Below are 21,183 nucleotides of genomic sequence, written 5' to 3'. Positions count from 1 at the left end.
AGCAGCGCATATTAAATGTGTTCTAATTTCTACATTACTTTTTAATAAGTATTACTGGTTGAGCTGCAGCATAGACACCATTTTGTTCAAGGACTCAGGCTGCACCTTCGTTGGCGTAGCAGCGTCTCCAGCGAGCCACACCAGCCAGGGCGAGTTAGCTCTGTTGCCCAAGTCGTTCAGGCGCACTGGCTGTTATTCATCATCTAATGTGGAAAACTATCGCATTGATTACCTGACTCATTTTTATTAGGTGGGTGAATGTAGGGTGGAAGGAGCTATGGGAAAAACATTTTTTAATTCATTTCTACAAAAAAAAACCCTCGTCAACTGTTCGTCCAAGACCTCTCATAAGCGGAGACATCATTAACAGTAAAAAGTGACTTTTCAAAAAAAAAAAGCACATTGCCCTGAAAATTGTGAAGGGAAAGTGCGTGCATGTGCTAAAAAAAATGGCATATAAAAACACAACCCAGGTTTTAAGAAAATCATGTTCACATTTTTTGTAGATTATTGAGCGCCAAAGAAGTATCTCAGCTCTCTGAGGAGGGCGAATTCACAGGAGCACAACCCTTAAAGCTTTATTCACTTCTTTAGAAAAGTGGTTATAGATACGTTGCAACATTTCAATAGACATTTCTTTGCACACAGCTGGAGTGACGTCAAGACAAGATGGTGTTAAATAGCCTCTTTGACACTTGATGTACAGTACGCTATCCAGCCAGCTAAGGCATACTGTCACACAACTCCCTAATATCAAGTCAGCTGTGTTACCATCATCATCATCATCTCTCTTTATTCACAAAATATTATAACAGTCCATACACTTAACAATTGTATATGATTTGTAAGTGCTTTGTAAAAGGAAACTCAAGGGGCGCTGCAATACCTTATAAACGGGGTCCTAATACAGTACATGTAAGATCATAACATATAACATTAGTAACATTTTGAAATGCTTACATCCTAAACAATTTCCGAAATAATTTCATACATTCATACAACCCTAAAGTTCCAATTTGTACTCAAATTCATTTTCTGGTAGTTGGTAGTCATACACATTGTAATTTGCCAAGAATATGTCTGACTTTTTCGGTATGCATACTACAATATTAGCCGTTCAATAATTATTGTAACAATAAATAACCAATTAAACATCTCTTGCTTTGTAGGATTGGTAATGTTTTTTTAACCTTTGGTAGCAATAATTCGTCTGTCAAAAGTTTGATTAATTTTCTCATTGAAGCAGATTGTATGATTGGACTGTTATGTTAATTCTAGATATTTGGGACCTCACACGTTATACTGAAGCGTGTGCCTTTGAGTTTATGATGTCTGCCCTTTACCCAACGTTTTCTTCTAGTGTTATGTGTATGTGTGGAAGAGGTGATAAGAATGATCTCACAGAGCGGATCATTCGGCTTATAAACTGCATTATACATCACGCTACGGCCAGGCAATATATCGATATATTGCGGGTTTGTCTCTGTGCGATATAGAAAATGACTATATCTTAATATTCAAGTATACGTTCTTAAGCAGTTGTTTTTAGCTCCTAGCATTACATTTTAGGGCTGGGAGATATTGCCTTTTTTTAATATCGCAATATTTTTGGGCCATATCGCGATATACGATATATATTACGATATTTTGCCTAGGCCTTGAATGAACAGCAGTATGATGATTCTATGTGTATACATATGTGTATACATTAAAACCTTCTTCTTCATACGGCATTCATATATGATACTTTTGAACTTTCATGCAGAGAGGGAAGTCAGTTGACCAAAAGTTTATTTATTAAAGTTATTAAGCAATGGCACAGTCATTTCCAAAACAGAGAGTGCAAGATTGTCAGAGACATTTTAAGTGTCAAATAAAAATGAGCTGCATAACAGGAAATCAAATAGTATTCGTCCTTCACTATGTGGTATGTTACTATGGTTATGAAATTCTCTTCATTCTCTAGCGAGTGACTTTTCATATGATGCTCAAAATTAGCAGTAATGCTACTTTTTATATTAACGCTTTTCCCCCACACTTGAAAAATTACGGTTGTCTGCTCGACATATTCCCACTTGAAGCCGAACCGCTGCAGACGATGGAAACCCTGCTGTTTTTATTGGGAATTAATTCTTCCTTCATTTGTTACCAGATCCGCACCTTGTTTGTCTCGTACGGCTACATTAGCAGCTAACGTTAGCCACGCCGCTACCTCTCTGCTAGGCGAGGGTGTGTATATATGACGTGAGAGTATGTGGCGTGTGGAAGAAGGTGCGCCTGCTTGTCTGTGAGGAGAGACGAGAAAGAGTGAGAACTTAGAAGAACCTGAATGCCCGCAGCTACGTGAGAAAGTATACTTGAATATTACGATATAGTCATTTTCTATATCGCACAGACACAAACCCGCGATATATCGTATATATTGATATATCACCCAGCTCTATTACACTACAAGCTCTTCCCACTCCTTCTTGTCTCTCCTTCTCACAGACAGCGAGCGCACATTCTTACACATGTCACATATTGTCACCTCATACGTCACATATGTGTACGCCCTCGCCCAGCAGAGGTAGCAGCGTGGCTAACGTTAGCTGTGATGCTAGCAGGGTGTTGCGAGGGATAATACGAGAGAAAGAAGGTGCGAATTTGGTAACAAATGAAGGAAGAATTAATTCCCAAGAAAAACCGCAGGGGGTCCATCGTCTGGCGGTGGTTTGGCTTCAAGTGGGAATATGTCGAATAGACAACTTTAATTAGTCAAGTGTGGGGCACAAGCGTTGCTACCCAAAGTAGCATTACTGCTAATATGTAGCATCGTTTGAAAAGTCACCTGCTAATAACTTTAATAAATACAGTTTTGGTAAATTGACTTAGTTGTGATTTCCCTCTCTGCATGAAAGTTTAAAAGTAGTATATATTAGTGCAATATGAACAAGAATGTTTTAATGTAGACACATAGAAACATCATACTGCTATGATTATATGTATTAAGTGTTAATTCAAGGCTAAGGCAAAATACAGAGATATATATCGTATTTCGCGATATGGCCTCAAAATATCGCAATATTAAAAAAAGGCCATATCGCCCAGCCCTACATCACGCATAAAAAGTGACTTTCTGTAAGTTTCAGAAGCTTCATCTTGTACAAGAGTGGATTTGAGGGAGCATTAAAGTCCGACCATATCAAGACTAGTATTACTTTCCATTGAAAGATTTGTAATTTATCTAGATGATTTGGATACGTAATTACCAAAGCTTTCTTTCGTGTGTTACTGGGAAAACTTCACTGTTATGTATAATGTAAGCATGTCAGGTAACTTTTTTACACCTGTATAATAAACCTTTTCCTGTATGGCTAATACAGGTTTTATGAAGGCTCCAATTTAGACTAGAACAGACTTCTACAAAATGTCTGTAATTTTTTAAAGGAAAAATAGTTTTGAAGGCTAACCAATCGGTTTTACCAGGATCGCTGAACATATTGTGCTCAACCTTGCATCGAAATTGGGGCAATAACTTTTTGCTTTAAGGGGCTGCTGCAAACATTTACACAGATGTCTACGGGCGGCTAACTTTCCAATGTATGTTAAGCAATACATTCCGCCCTTTTACAGCTTCTAGGACCTAATGACGTACCTACGTACATACTGTACGTAACACATACATAGGCATTAGCTTTGGGTGTTGTTAGATAATGATAGTGATTTGGCTAGGTAGTGTTAGTTATCATTGAATGTATATTCTATAATAACGACAACATTACTGCAAATTGTTCATTGCCGACTGCTTTCGTATGTGTGCACGTGCTCCCTGCGGCTACATGTTGACGAGACAGGGTGAGTGACCGCCATAAAAATCAATCATTTTATTTGGGCCGGTAAATATTTTTATTACAAAAACATATTAATTGTAAAAAATATGGACAGTTTTAACACAAATGTGTTCTGTTAAACTACTAATGCTAACATGAGCTAGCCAATGGTGTTCTTGTGATATTTTTTGCTTTAAAAATATAACTGTGAGGAAGTTGTAAACAGCCCCTTTAACATTTTAAACATCTTCCTGTAACATAATGTAGAGCGCAAGTTATCTCAGAATAATCACTGATTCTGGAGGCCCAAAGGACTAATCAAGGACTAAGCCACAATCAAGGGCACACATTTTATACGCCTACACAAACTACTACTTTATTTGAGGATGCACAGCAAAACACTTGTCATCTTGGAATTGTGTTTGGGGTCACTCCGATGTTGGAAAACTAATGAGTAACCGTTTTGCACGATTTAGTTTTTCTCTGTCCTTTTGGAACTCATTAATGACTAAAAAGCAAGGTATTTTTGTACTGTATTGGATCTAATTACATAATGTGGATGCCTGGCAGGTGAGCCTTGAGCTTGTACGCAAACTAATAATTGTTTTTACATCAGTTTAAAAAGACTGCAAAGTGATATTCTCACCTCTGAAAGAGTAGCTCGATTAGGTTATTGGGAGAGGTGAAGGCTCTGTAGCTGGAGAGGAAAACATGGACGTAGTCAGGCTCCTGATTCTTGGGATCCAGCAGATGGCTGACGAGCTGCTCCAGAGTGCCAGCTTTTAGTCTGCGCAACTTCACTGTGTGGTACTGAGAATAGCTGAAGGCCGCACAGTCATCCGCCGTGTCCGATTTGGGCAAGGCAGGCTCCCGATGCAGCGTGATGCCGAAGACAACACCATCCTCCTCCTCCTCCCCCCATTCCTGCACCGGGTCCTGTAGGGATGATTGCAAATGTTGGTGTATACAAAACACGTTTGCGTCCCTAATAATGACAAACCTGGAAGATATCAAGGGACATACGAACATATGATTTTCTACATCATGGGCTTTAATTTAACATTGACCTATGTTAAAAACCTTCTGCTCACGTTGCTTGGCTAAATTAAGGTGACAATGCAACATATGTGTGATACAAACCTTGTGACGAACTGACTCATTCATTACATTAGTCAAACTGACACATTGCAACAAATGATTGGGATTCAGCTTGTGACTTAGTCTGGACCTGTGGTTATGACTGGAAAATAAAGCGGTATAAAAAGTGTTGTGACAATTTTTTCTATGAAATAATTTTATTTAGGTGTAATGTACGGCTGGGCGATATATCAAAATATACAATATATCGCGGGTTTGTCTCTGTGCGCTATAGAAAATGACTATATCGTAATATTCGAGTATACGTTCTCACGCAGTTGCTTTTAGCTGCGGGCATTACACTACAGGCTCTTCTCACTCTTTCCTGTCTCTCCTTCTCACAGACAAGCAGGCGCACAAACTTACACACATCACGTCATACGTCACATACGTATACGCCCTGGCCCAGCAGAGAGGTAGCAGACTGGGTAATGTTAGCTGTGACACATAATACGAGAGAAAGAAGGCGTGAATCTGGTAACAAATGAAGGAAGTCTTAATTCCTAATAAAAACAGCAGGGGGTCCATCGTCTGGCGGTGGTTCTGCTTCAAGTGGGAATATGTCAAACAGACAACCGTAATTTGTCAAGTGTAGACAAAAGCGTTGCTATAAAAAGTAGCATTACTGCTAATATGTAGCATCATTTGAAAAGTCACTCCCTAGAGAATGAAGAGAATTTAATAACGTCCGTAGTAACCTACCACATAGTGAAGGACGAATACTATTGAATTTCCTATTATGTAGCTCATTTTTATTTGACACTTAAAATGTCTTTGACAATCTTGCACTCTGTTTTGGAAATGACATGAATGTTTGTGCCACAGCTTAATAACTTTAATAACAATAAAAAGGAAGTCTAAGTCTAAGTCTAAATACACTTTTGGTCAATTGAATTAGTTGTGATTTCCCTCTCTGCATGAAAGTTTAAAAGGAGCATATATGAATGCAGTATGAAAAAGAATGTTTGAATGTAGACACATAGAATCATCATACTGCTGTGATTATATGCATCAAGTGTTCATTCAAGGCCAAGGCAAAATATTGTAATATATATATCATACATCGCGATATGGCCTAAAAACATGGCGATATTAAAAAAAGGCCATATTGCCCAGCCCTAGGGTAATGATAAATGATCAAATGAACTGGAAAGCTCACATAAAAATATACAACATAAGGTGACAAGAAATATTTCATTAATGAAAAAAGCTAAATATTTTCTGGACTACTTGCTTGTTTTACCAAATCTGAGTTATTGAGTAAAAATATCGGAAAATAATTTCAAAAGTACACTTTATTCACTAATTGTGTTACAAAAGGATCACGTACAATAATACATTAGGTTGGATATAATAAAACACTCAAACCCTTATAAGTTAAATCAAAAATATTGAATTTCAACTGAAATTATGTACGAAGCAAACTATAATCTGCTACTCAAAAATGTACAACAATTATTCTCAACAAAAGAGGAGAAATACAACCTTCGAGAAAAATCTAACTTAAAATACTTGTGTGCACGAACAACACTTAAGACCTTTAGTATATCAGTATGTGGAATTAAATTATGGAATGGATTAAGCAAAGAAGTCAAACCACGTACTAATATGATCCAGTTTAAGAAACTGTGCCAATTCAAAGTGTATACAAAGTACAAGGAAGAAGACTCCTAAAAAACATTTTGAACCTTTTTGAAAATGACAAAAATCCCATTCATTTAATCAAATTAACTATACAATACTTAACTTTTTATTTATGAGAATTTTTGTATGTATTTATTATCACTGATTTACTTTTAGTACAAAGTGAGAAAAGGAAGGGGAAAAAGGTGGAAGTACCGGTAAATGCTATAATGTAGGAAAGGGGTTGGATTAAATAAGATCTGATTCTTCATACTACATTTCGAACATATTGTAATGAGAAAATGGAAACATGTGAATACACTATCAAATTGCAACTGTTTGCATGTTCAAAATGAACTTAAACAACAATTTTTGTACCTGCATATCGCAGACAGGTAGTACAAACATTGATGTTGTGTCATCTGGATTATTGTTCAGTTATTTTGGTTTCTGCACTCAAAGTTTAGCTTACAAAATAGCTCAAAATAGGGCAGCTAAATGTACTCATGATTGTTCTTATACTGTAGATCGAGTATGGACCGTACGCATTCTTGTCTTGGATGGCTGAAGGTTATTCATAGATTATCCAGCAGTTTTTATTATTTATTGGAAACATTATTCATAAGTACCCTACAGCTCATTTTTAACAGATAATGAACCCTCCGCTACCCTGAAAGGGACAAGCGGTAGGAAATGAATGGATGGATGGATGGTTATCATGCAGATGTTCATCACTACAGTAGCAGAGCTTCAACTCAAGGTCTACTTGCATTATCACGACCAAGAACTAATTCAATGAAAAGCACTGTTGTACACATTATGGAATACTCTTCATTTAAATATTAGGACTAATCAAAGTACAAAAGCATCTAAGAAACATGTAAAGTCACTTTTTAGACTTAAGAGTTAAAATTTCATGTTATCAGTTTGAGAACTTTTTTTCCTTTCTTGTATTGTAACTGGATTTGCGTATGTTTTGTAACTGGATCTGTGTACTGTTATTTTTTAGGATTTTTCATTTTCTTTTTCCTTTCTTTTATTGTACCTGAATTTGCGTAAGTTCTGTAACTGGATCTGTGTCCTGTTAATTTTTTTAATTATTTTCTTTTCCTTTCTTTTATTGTAACTGGATCTGCGTATGTTCTGTAACTGTGTACCGTTATTATTATTTTATTATTTTCTCTCTCCTTTCTTTTATTGTAACTGGATCTGCGTATGTTCTGTAACTGGATCTGTGTACTGTTATTTTTATTTTCCTTTTTCCTTTCTTTTATTGTAACTGGTTTTGCGTATGTTCTGTAACTGGATCTGTGTGTTGTTATTTTTATTTTATTTTTTCCTTTCTTTTATTGTAACTGGTTTTGCGTAAGTTCTGTAACTGGATCCGTGTCCTGTTAATTTTTTTTAATTATTTTCTTTTCCTTTCTTTTATTGTAACTGGATCTGCGTATGTTCTGTAACTGTGTACTGTTATTATTATTTTATTATTTTCAGAATTTTCTCTCTCCTTTCTTTTATTGTAACTGGATCTGCGTATGTTCTGTAACTGGATCTGTGTACTGTTATTTTTATTTTCCTTTTTCCTTTCTTTTATTGTAACTGGTTTTGCATAAGTTCTGTAACTGGATCTGTGTCCTGTTAATTTTTTTAATTATTTTCTTTTCCTTTCTTTTATTGTAACTGGATCTGCGTATGTTCTGTAACTGTGTACCGTTATTATTATTTTATTATTTTCAGAATTGTCTTTTTCCTTTCTTTTATCGTAACTGGATCTGCGTATGTTCTGTAACTGTATCTGTGTACTGTTATTTTATTTTATTATTTAGAGAATTTTCTTTTTCTTTTTTTTTTTAATTTGAAATTGGATTTGTGTATGTTTTGTAACTGGATCTGTGTATTATTATTATTTTACTGTGAACTTTTGAAAAGGACCCCAGGAAGACTAGCCTGGCGTTTGTGCATCGGTGAAAGGGGATCCTCAATAAACAATAAACAATGTGTGCACTAACTAAACAGAAAAACACGTCTTATGAGGAGGCATCCTCAAAAACTACATGCAAAAAAAAAAATCCATCCATCCATTTTTCTACCGCTTGTCCCTTTCGGGGTCGATGGAGCCTATCCCAGCTGCATTTGGGCGGTAGGATATAAAGATTTTTAATCCAACAACCTCATACCGAAGGAGTGGAAATGTTCAAATATCTGTACATTAGCTGCAGTTACATAAAATAATAATTATCTCAAGTGTGGGTGATTCAGACCCTTCAAAATAAAAATAAATAACAATGTATTCCACATTTGCATTGAACAACTGGACACTGTGATGTATAAGTTATATCAAGAAAATACTATTTCAGCACATTTTGTATGAAACGGACCAATGTTTCCAAACTACTTTTACTTGATCCATGCTGAGCGGAAATAAAAAAAATGGCCCCCGGGTTGCACTTTGGACAAACTAAGCAAAAGAGTGGCAAAGCACCAGCTGTAATGAAACCATTGTATTCACTCGTTCGGTATGTACCTATGTACATTAGAGTCGTAACAACTCTTGCATTTTGAAATTAAATCATATTAAATGATTTAATTTGGTAAATGAGGTAGTTTAACTCACCATTGCGAAGTGCCACTCTACCATGTTTGACTGATGACTGACGCGCGAAGGTTCAGTTCGGAATAAAGTCTGTCCTCCGATAGTTTACGAACTCCCAAATGTACGCTTTCATCTTAGTTCAATGTTTTAAAATAAAAACGATAAGGTGTTAAGAGTAGAAGGAACAGAGAGGTGATAAAAAGGATGTTAAAAGGGTTTCAGAGGGAGGAGTAGCTAGGCAGTCCGGAGGGAGCCTGGGAGTGACAGGTATGGGCGGGGCTACTAAAACGAACCAGAGAGGAAAAAATACGTCACAACCGGAAGTGTTGCCCATATGTGGACATTCCACAACTGTGACGTCAGTCCACCGAATGAAAAAAATATAAATGATAAATAAAAAGCAACAGTCAGTCAAAAAAATTAAACATAAAATAAATTTAAATTAAAAAAATTTACAATGAATTTTACATTTGTAATATTATCACACTATTGGCTAAGTTTTATATTCATACATGTAAGTTTCTCAATACCCAAACTGTTTCCTTTAAAAAAAAAAAACTACAACTTTACTTAACTACGCTTTCTACCTCCAACAACCAAAAAACCAGGAAAACTATAGCGCTGTGCTATACACTATTGGCTAAGTTTTATATTCATACATGTAAGTTTCTCAATACCCAAACTGTTTCCTTTAAAAAAAAAATATACAACTTTACTTAACTACGCTTTCTACCTCCAACAACCAAAAAAACAGGAAAACTATAGCGCTGTGCTCCAAATTTGGACTATTTATGGAACTTGTTTGAGCCTATGGCTGTATACGTTGCTACATAGAGTATATATATGTTGCATTTAACTGTAGTTGCTTTATTGACTTTAAAGGCCTACTGAAATGTGATTTTCTTATTTAAACGGGGATAGCAGGTCCATTCTATGTGTTATACTTGATCATTTCACAATGTTGCCATATTTTTGCTGAAAGGATTTAGTAGAGAACATTGACGATAAAATTCGCAACTTTTGGTCGCTAATAAAAAAGCCTCACCCTTACTGGAAGTAGCAGATGATGTGCGCGTGACGTCGCCGGTGTGAGGGCTCCTCACATCCTCACATTGTTTATAATCATAGCCTCCAGCAGCAAGAGCTTTTCGGACTGAGAAAGCGACTATTTCCCCATCAATTTGAGCGAGGATGAAACATTTGTGGATGAGGAAAGTTAATAAGGCACTAAAAAAAAATAATAATAAAAAGACAAAATAAAAAGCGACGGCTCCAGGTGGCGGCAGTGGTAGCGTTTCAGATGTAATTAGACACATTTACTAGGATAATTATGAAAAATCCCTTATCTGCTTATTGTGTTAACAGTATTTTAGTGAGATTAGATGACTAAAATCATACCTGAAAGTCGGATGGCTGCGGTGAACACCAGTGTGTCAGAGAAAGCCGATGAGGAGCCAAGATCGCAGCTGCTTTTTGACAGCTACAGGAGAAGGTCCCATAATCCACTGATGTCTCCGGTAAGAGCCGACAATTTTCCCATCCAAAACATGCTGGTTGACGTAGAGAAACATGTTGGCTTGACCGCTCTGTGTTAAAGCTTCACAACAAAAACAAAGCAACACCGGCTGTGTCTCGGTGCTAAAGGCAGCTGCAATCCACCGCTTTCCACCAACAGCATTCTTATTTGACGTCTCCATTATTAAATGAACAAATTGCAAAAGATTCAGCTACACAGATGTCCAAATTACTGTGTAATTATGCCATGAAAAGAGACGACTTTTAGCCGTAAGTGGTGCTGGGCTAATATGTCCCCTCCAACCAATAACGTCACAAACACGCGTCATCATTACACAACGTTTTCAACAAGAAACTTCGAGGGAAATTTAAAATTGCAATTTAGTCAACTAAAGCGGCCGTATTGGCATGTGTTGCAATGTTAATATTTCATCATTGATATATAAACTATCAGACTGCGTGGTGGCTAGTAGTGGGTTTCAGTAGGACTTTAAAACCCTCTGGCGCTGTATTGTACTGTTTTTGTACTTGTAATGATTGTTATTGTTCATATGTTTCTGTGTAAATGTTGAACATTATAAAAAAATAAAAACATACTAACAACGAAAACAGACAGTCCACCCAACCAGATTACAATAAAACCTCTGTGCTCTTGATATTAAAATCAGACTCTTCAAAATATATAAGTACATGTATTTATAAAACCCTTTTCACAGATATAAATCAAAGTGCTGTAAAAAATATTTGCATTTTTATATACATGGGATTTGTTTATCTGAGCTCACAGAAAAGTTAGTTGTGCTGCGGTGCTCAGAGGCAAAGTAACAGTTAAAAGTTTGCAATCACCTCACCAAATTTGAGGGATTCCCCTAAAAGTCCTTGGTTTCTTAATGAAAGTGTACTGTAAAATACCGCCATGTTTTACTTTTGTTTATTATATCTGTGATGGAAATATATATATATATTTTTTTAAATGCTCTCAGACACAGATGATCACCTACAATCTACACTATGTATACCAAAATGTGATCAAACTCATTAGTATGAATGGATAGGTAAAAGGTACATTGTTGTGCTTATTAGGGTACCAATTGTCCAAACAGGGACCTTGGATTCTAATATTGTTTATATAAAGACATGCACCTGGGGATAGGTTGATTGGCAACACTAAAATGGTCCCTAGTGTGTGAATGTGAGTGTGAATGTTGTCTGTCTATCTGTGTTGGCCCTGTGATGAGGTGGCGACTTGTCCAGGGTGTACACCGCCTTCCACCCGATTGTAGCTGAGATAGGCACCAGCGCCCCCGGCAACCCCAAAGGCAATAAGCGGTAGGAAATGGCTGGATGGTAGTGTAAAATGAAGGACAGAAATAGCCCAATTTCTTAAATGCACCTTAGAGGAAAAGGTTGAGTGAGAAGATGTTATCGGGAGTACAGCAGAGAAATCTCGCACTGCAGTCTCAAAAGAATCCAGCCAGGTCACTTTTTCACCAGCCTGTGGTTTATGTCCCTGGTGGTGGCGTGAGGGCGGGGACATACATACCGCATGAAACAAGTCAGTTACCTTTTGCATCCAGCTTTGTGACTGAAATATATCAACATCTCAGGGTCTAAAAATACTGATGAAGGCTGTGTCCATTTTAGGGACAACCATGATAAATTAGTTGAACAGTTAATTAAAAATGAATTAATCAGTTAACGTGAATCATGTTGGAAAACGGCCATGTGGGGATGTGGATGATGTAACGCTCGATGAACCACGGTTCCCCTGTGTCGGCAGCACTCATGCAGCCACAGACCATGACAATACCACCATGCTTTATTTAGTGCAGTGGATTTCAAAACTTTTTTAACCAACCTCAAAAAACACCACCATAATGACCAACAGTAAAATACGGTAGCATATTGAGCCTAAGTATTCATTAAAAACAAGGCTGGTATTTTATTTAACAATGATATTTTATATTGTTTGCCATTGTAACATTACACAGAGTTTGAAAAATAACACAGTGTTCTAAAATGTTGTCAAGTACCGTATTTCCTTGAATTGTTGCAGGGCATATAGTATGCGCCTGCCTTGAATTGCTGCCAGGTCAAACTCGCTTCCCAAAATAATTAGCGCATGCTTAGCATTACCGCCTGGTCAAACTCGTGACGTCACGAGTGACACTTCGCCCGTCATCATTTTCAAAATGGAGGAGGCTGATTTAAATACCGGTAATTTGAATTCGCATAAAGGGAAGAAGATTAAGAGCTATTCAGTGGGATTTAAGGTCCGAGCTTACATCACACTCACATTTTTACTGCATACCTTTGGTAAGTGCCGGAGTGAGAAGAGGTTTTAAAATAATTAGCGCATGCTTACTTTTACCGCATGCTTTTGGTAAGCGCAGGAGTGAGAAGAGGTTTTAAATTAATTAGCGCCCCGGCGGCAATTCAAGGAAATATGGTAATTCTGTGGCATACCACTAGATGGAGCCCGTGTATAACTAGCACAGGGGTCGGCAACCTTCAGCATACAAAGAGCCATTTGAGCCCATTTCCCACCAAAGTTAACCCACCTAGAGCCGCAAACTCTGTTTGAGCCCTAAAATGACAAAAACACTACTTTTAGTTTCATTACATTTAAGCTAAAGTATTTATGAAATCAAACACTAGACGGAATATGACACAGCAAGTATATTTGCTCTGATCAGCTTTCCGCAGCAGTTACGAATCTGCTCTTTTTCGGTCATTTCCAGCTTGGTAGCATTTTTCCGCAAATACTGTGTGTTTGTTCTGGAAATGTATTTCCACATTGGATTTTTCGTTTTCTCCCCACATATTAAGCACACAGGTGAACCAACCTCGTCAACAGTAATCGCAAATGAAACTGTCCATGTAGCATTAAATGTTTTATTTTAATAAGAAATGTTTCTCTGATGTATCCATTGCTAATTTACTGGGGGTTGACAACTAAAACAATGTAACTGCTTGGCAGCCAAAGATGAGGCATCGGAGGTGCTACGTACATTTCCATCCATCCATCCATTTTCTACCGCTTGTCCCTTTTGGGGTCACGGGGGGCGCTGGTGCCTATCTCAACTACAATCGGGCGGAAGGCGGCATACACCCTGGACAAGTTGCTTCCTCATCACAGGTTACGTACATTTCGATAGACAAAATATTGAAATATCACAAACTCTAAAATAGAAACGCCTACATTAAAATAAAATAATCAAATAAAATTGGATATCCATTTTATATTTACTTTTTTTTTAATCCAAAGGGAGCCAGGCCTGAGGCATGAAAGAGCCGCATGTAGCTCCAGAGCCTTGGGTTGCAGACCCCTGAACTAGTACCACAATTTGAGAATCCTATTTCGTTGTACTCACTCGTGTTGCCAGCTGTATATTGACGCGTCATGAGGTGGGTAGGGAATTTATACTCATAAACAAGCTGTACACTGAGTACTCTAAATTACAGTCAAAGTATAAGATTGTTATTGAAATGGCTGGCGAAATTGTGTGCTTTAAATATTGCAACTTCACCACATTGCCGATGTTATTTTGTTTTTTTAAAGCGCGTCTCACAATGTTTTGGCATAAATTAAGCATGTTCAAGCATAAGAATGACTACATTAACTACAAATATCAATACTATATTGGTGTTGGTCACTCGATGAGACCAAAGCAATCAGATGGCACTGTTCAGTATCGTGGCCACTGATTGGCTCAGACAGCATTACAATATTGCAGTGCTTCTCTAAATGTTTTCACCTAGTACCACCTCAGAAAACACTTGGCTCTCCAAGTACCACCACAGTGACCAAGATTGAAATACAGTTGAGTAATAGGTACAAGTATTTATTTAAAAAAATCTGAGGTTTTATTTAACAAGTACATTTAATATTGTTGGACACTGTAACATTACACACAGTTTGAACAGTAAGACTTCTTAGATACAGAAGAATAAAACACTGTACTTAAATAATGATTGAAATATTTGGCGTACCACTAGTTTAAGAATCACTGCTATATTGAATTACAAAAAGTGTGAAGGGGATTAAAGGGTGTTATTTCATGTCGAGAGAGCGCCCATAATGTTGAAAACTGTATTTAGAAGTAGGGCTGGGTGATATATCGATATTCACCATATATCACCGTTTGTCTCTGTACCATATAGAAAATGACTATATCGTGATATTCGAGTATACGTTCTCACGCAGTTGCTTTTAGCTGCGGGCATTAGATTACCGGCTCTTCTCGCTCTTTCCTGTCTCTCCTTCTCACAGACAGCAAGCGCACAAACTTACACACGTCACAAACTGTCACCTCATAAGTCACATACGTATACGGCCTTGCGGAGCAGAGAGGTAGCAGCATGGGTAACGTTAGCTGTGATGCTAGCAGAGCCATGCGAGTGGTAATACGAGAGAAAGAAGGAGCGAATGAAGGAAGAAGTAATTCCCAAGAAAAACAGCAGGGGGTCCATCGTCAGGCGGTGGTTTGGCATCAAGGGGGAATATGTCGAACAGACAACCGTAATAAGTCAAGCATGCGGCAAAAGCGTTGCTTTAAAAAGTAGCATTAATATGCAGCATCATTTGAAAAGTCACCTGCTAGAGAATGAAGAGTGCTTAGTCCGCATGTCAACATCTCCGTTTGGTGCCACATGCCCACACCATCAAAATGCAGAGGAAAACATTTCCAGATCAACACCGTATGAATAAAATAGTCATCAACAGAATTGAATAATGTCCGTAGTAACCTACCACATAGCAAAGGATGAACACTATTTGATTTCTTATTTTTGCAGCTCATTTATTTTTGACACTTAAAATGTCTGACAATCTTGCACTTTCTATTTTGGAAATGACATGAACGTTTGTGCCACTGCTTAATAACTTTAATAAATACACTTTTGGTCAATTGACTTAATTGTAATTTCCTTCTCTGAAAATAGTAATGCAGTATGAAGAAGAATGTTTGAATGTAGACACATAGAATCATCATCCTGCTGTGATTATATGCATCAAGTGTTCATTCAAGGCCAAGGCAAAATATCGACATATATATCGTGTATCGCGATATGGCCTAAAAATATTGAGATATTAAAAAAAGGCCATATCGCCCAGCCCTATTTAGAAGGTTAAAAACATTGGATTTGTGTGTTAATTGTGGTCATGTCGGGAACCACTTCACAGCGATAATGAGGGATCCTACATTTATGTGGAGTTTATCAAATGACGTGACCAATTATGTTTTTTGCAGTTCCGCATAACGAACCAAACTTTGATAAACCTTTTGCAACATCCACGTTATAACTGCAAACTTGGCACTAAATTTGAATAGAATAACTGAGTCGACAAAGTGCGTCAACTCACATTATGACAACACTAATGAATGGCGAAGACAAGCCGGTAATTGTGCATTCCACCAGTGAGTCAAAGAAGGAGCTTTTTGTTTGCCTAATGAGATTCCAGTCCAAGAATAGCAGTAAATCTAGCATCACTCATGCGCACGTTTTTTTTCTCTCCTCCCAAAGTTGGGAACAAAAGCCACAAAAGACTGCAATTATTACTGATTAGTCACTTGACTGGTGAGGAGGTGACAAGCTCACAAAAAGGTGATTCCCAAACAGAATCTAAACTCACAATTAATAAGTGGGCCAACACATTCAATTCCCTCGCACAGTTCATTGTGTGAAGCTGCATTTTCATTGCATTTCCTTACATGTTTCACCTCCTATTTTACAGCATCAGATTCTGGGCAACATACACAAGACTACTAAAGGCCCCCCCATCCCGCCCTAAACCTAACATCTCTGGGCAACATACACAAGACTACTAAATGCCCCCCCATCCCGCCCTAAACCTAACATCTCTGGGCAACATACACAAGACTACTAAAGGCCCCCCCATCCCGCCCTAAACCTAACATCTCTGGGCAACATACACAAGACTACTAAAGGCCCCCCCATCCCGCCCTAAACCTAACATCTCTGGGCAACATACACAAGACTACTAAAGGCCCCCCCATCCCGCCCTAAACCTAACATCTCTGGGCAACATACACAAGACTACTAAAGGCCCCCCCATCCTGCCCTAAACCTAACATCTCTGGGCAACATACACAAGACTACTAAAGGCCCCCCCATCCCGCCCTAAACCTAACATCTCTGGGCAACATACACAAGACTACTAAAGGCCCCCCCATCCCGCCCTAAACCTAACATCTCTGGGCAACATACACAAGACTACTAAAGGCCCCCCCATCCCGCCCTAAACCTAACATCTCTGGGCAACATACACAAGACTACTAAAGGCCCCCCCATCCCGCCCTAAACCTAACATCTCTGGGCAACATACACAAGACTACTAAAGGCCCCCCCCATCCCGCCTCATACACACACATTTGCTCTGTTTACACGCACCAAAAACATTTTTTTGCGTGGATTTGGCTGAAACCGGATTTTTAAAACACATAAAAACTTAAAAAAGTTTTTGTCTTTATAAAGATGGACTACAACATACATGCCCCCTTCACCCCCCAACAATTTTGTTTTGTTCACAAAAAAAGAATAAACAAATTCTAAATAAAGTGGCCAGACTATGAATTGCTATCATTATTCACCTAAATATGATTTAAAATCGGATACATGGAGGATTATCACCAGTGGACAATGCAAATCATAATAATACAAAACCCGAAACCAGTGAAGTTGGCACGGTGTGTACGTCGTAAATAAACACAGAATACAATGATTTGCAAATCCTTTTCATCTTATATTCTATTGAATAGACTGCAAAGACAAGCTACAGTATTTAATGTTCGAACTGAGAACCTTTTTTTTTGCAAATAATCATTAACTTAGAATTTAATGGCAGCTACACATTGCTAAAAAGTTGGCACAGGGGCATTTTTACCACTGTGCTACATGGCCTTTCCTTTTAAACAACACTCCGTAAACATTTGGGAACTGAGGAGACCAATTTTTGAAGCTTTTCAGGTGGAATTCTTTCCCATTCTTGTTTTATGTAAAGCTTCAGTCCTTCAACAGTCCGGGGTCTCCGCTGTCCTATTTTACACTTCATAATGTGCCACACATTTTCAATGGGAGACAGGTCTGGACTACAGGCAGGCCAGTCTAGTAACTGCAGTCTTTTACTATGAAGCCACGCTGTTGTAACACGTGGCTTGGCATTGTCTTGCTGAAATAAGCAGGGGCGTCCATGATAACGTTTCTTGGATGGCAACATATGTTACTCCAAAACCTGTATGTACCTTTCAGTACTAATGGTGCCTTCACAGATGTGTAAGTTACCCATGCCATGGGCACTAATACACCCCCATACCATCACACATGTGTAAGTTACCCATGCCATGGGCACTAATACACCCCCATACCATCACACATGTGTAAGTTACCCATGCCATGGGCACTAATACACCCCCATACCATCACACATGTGTAAGTTACCCATGCCTTGTTCACTAATACACCCCCATACCATCACACATGTGTAAGTTAGTCATGTCTTGTTCACTAATACACCCCCATACCATCACACATGTGTAAGTTACCCATGTCTTGTTCACTAATACACCCCCATACCATCACACATGTGTAAGTTAGTCATGTCTTGTTCACTAATACACCCCCATACCATCACACATGTGTAAGTTACCCATGCCTTGGGCACTAATACACCCCCATACCATCACACATGTGTAAGTTAGTCATGTCTTGTTCACTAATACACCCCCATACCATCACACATGTGTAAGTTACCCATGCCTTGGGCACTAATACACCCCCATACCATCACACATGTGTAAGTTACCCATGTCTTGGGCACTAATACACCCCCATACCATCACACATGTGTAAGTTACCCATGTCTTGGGCACTAATACACCCCCATACCATCACACATGTGTAAGTTACCCATGCCTTGGGCACTAATACACCCCCATACCATCACACATGTGTAAGTTACCCATGTCTTGGGCACTAATACACCCCCATACCATCACACATGTGTAAGTTACCCATGCCATGGACACTAATGCACCCCCATACCATCACACATATGTAAGTTACCCATGCCTTGGGCACTAATACACCCCCATACCATCACACATGTGTAAGTTACCCATGTCTTGTTCACTAATACACCCCCATACCATCACACATGTGTAAGTTACCCATGTCTTGTTCACTAATACACCCCCATACCATCACACATGTGTAAGTTACCCATGTCTTGGGCACTAATACACCCCCATACCATCACACATGTGTAAGTTACCCATGTCTTGGGCACTAATACACCCCCATACCATCACACATGTGTAAGTTACTCATGTCTTGTTCACTAATACACCCCCATACCATCACACATGTGTAAGTTACCCATGCCTTGGGCACTAATACACCCCCATACCATCACACATGTGTAAGTTACCCATGTCTTGGGCACTAATACACCCCCATACCATCACACATGTGTAAGTTACCCATGTCTTGTTCACTAATACACCCCCATACCATCACACATGTGTAAGTTACCCATGCCTTGGGCACTAATACACCCCCATACCATCACACATGTGTAAGTTACTCATGTCTTGTTCACTAATACACCCCCATACCATCACACATGTGTAAGTTACCCATGCCTTGGGCACTAATACACCCCCATACCATCACACATGTGTAAGTTACTCATGTCTTGTTCACTAATACACCCCCATACCATCACACATGTGTAAGTTACCCATGTCTTGGGCACTAATACACCCCCATACCATCACACATGTGTAAGTTACCCATGTCTTGTTCACTAATACACCCCCATACCATCACACATGTGTAAGTTACTCATGTCTTGGCCACTAATACACCCCCATACCATCACACATGTGTAAGTTACTCATGTCTTGGCCACTAATACACCCCCATACCATCACACATGTGTAAGTTACTCATGTCTTGTTCACTAATACACCCCCATACCATCACACATGTGTAAGTTACCCATGCCTTGGGCACTAATACACCCCCATACCATCACACATGTGTAAGTTAGTCATGTCTTGTTCACTAATACACCCCCATACCATCACACATGTGTAAGTTAGTCATGTCTTGTTCACTAATACACCCCCATACCATCACAGATGTGTAAGTTACCCATGCCATGGGCACTAATACACCCCCATACCATCACACATGTGTAAGTTACCCATGCCATGGGCACTAATACACCCCCATACCATCACACATGCTGGCTTTGGAACTCTGTGCCTAGAAAATTCCGAATGGTTCTTTTCCTCCTTGTTCCGGACACAGAACGTCCACAGTTCCCAAAACACATTTTAAATGTGGTCTTGTCAGATATTTGCAAAAAATTAAGTTTTCCAGTATGGGGTGGCATAGTTCGGGTTGGTAGAGCGGCAGTGTCAGCAACTTGAGGGTTCTGGTTTCGATCCCCGCTTCTGCCATTCTAGTCACTGCTGTTGTGTCCTTGGGCAAGACCCTTCACCCACTTGCTCCCAGTGCCACCCACACTGGTTCAAATGTAACTTAGATAATGGGTTTCACTATACAAAGTGCTTTGAGTCACTAGAGAAAAGCGCTATATAAATATAATTTACTTCACTTCGAACGTTAAGTATCTTGTCTTTGCTGTCTGTTCAATTGAATATAGGTTGAAAAGGATTTTGCAAATCATTTTTTTCTGTTTTTATTTACTATTTACACAACGTACCAAATTCACTGGTTTTGGGGTTTGTAGTTTAGCGCGAAAACAACAACAATTTAAGTTTCCCATTTTAATTGAGGGTCTTTGAAGGCATCACAGTTATGTGCAATGAGATGCAAAAGTGAAACTTGCTGATAACTTTCTCCTGCGCTGCCACAAACAGATTTATTACATTTTGACCTTTCTTCTATCGCCTCACCCTTCAAGGTGCTTTGTGTGAATGCTTCAAGGTGAGCTTTGACCACGCTATGACGTCTATGTTGAGGTTTGCCGGTCCTACTGAAAGCCACTACTAGCCACCACGCAGTCTGATAGTTTATACATCAATGATGAAATATTAACATTGCAACACATGCCAATACGGCCGCTTTAGTTTACTAAATTGCAATTTTAAATTTCCCGGGAGTTTTTTGTTGAAGACGTCGCGGAATGATGACGTGTACGCGTGACGTCACGGACTGTTAGGAAATATTAGCGCTGCCCACACACACAGCTAAAAGTCGTCTGCTTTAACCACATAATTACACAGTATTTTAGACATCTGTGTTGCTGAATCTTTTGCAATTTGTTCAATTAATATTGGAGAAGTCAAAGTAGAAAGATGGAGTTGGGAAGCTTTAGCCTTTAGCCACACAAACACATGGTGATTCCTTGTTTAAAATTCCTGGAGGTGAAGCTTTACTATGGATCAGAGCGCGGTCAAGCCAACATGGAGCCCGACCACATGTCAACCAGCAGTTTTCGGTGAGAAAATT

The 21,183-nt window shown here is 38.7% G+C and overlaps 1 protein-coding gene across 4 annotated transcripts in view; it reads right to left on the bottom strand.

Annotated features, from left to right (window-relative positions):
- rgl3a (ral guanine nucleotide dissociation stimulator-like 3a) overlaps nucleotides 1-21,183 on the bottom strand; it is a 37,754-nt gene that overhangs the window by 11,930 nt on the left and 4,641 nt on the right. For 3 of the 4 annotated variants that reach the window (XM_061881386.1, XM_061881384.1, XM_061881385.1), the window contains exon 3: nucleotides 4,459-4,748. In XM_061881386.1, the coding sequence (XP_061737370.1) occupies nucleotides 4,459-4,748 (290 nt within the window). Of the gene's footprint in view, nucleotides 1-4,458; nucleotides 4,749-9,186; nucleotides 9,445-21,183 lie in introns of those variants that run through there. The other variant, XM_061881387.1, reaches the window with a different exon arrangement.

This window comes from Nerophis ophidion, linkage group LG20, assembly GCF_033978795.1.
Source record: "Nerophis ophidion isolate RoL-2023_Sa linkage group LG20, RoL_Noph_v1.0, whole genome shotgun sequence".
Classification (NCBI taxonomy): domain Eukaryota; kingdom Metazoa; phylum Chordata; class Actinopteri; order Syngnathiformes; family Syngnathidae; genus Nerophis; species Nerophis ophidion.
Note: the sequence above shows the minus strand (reverse complement) of the source record. Positions and strands in the feature narration are given on the sequence as shown.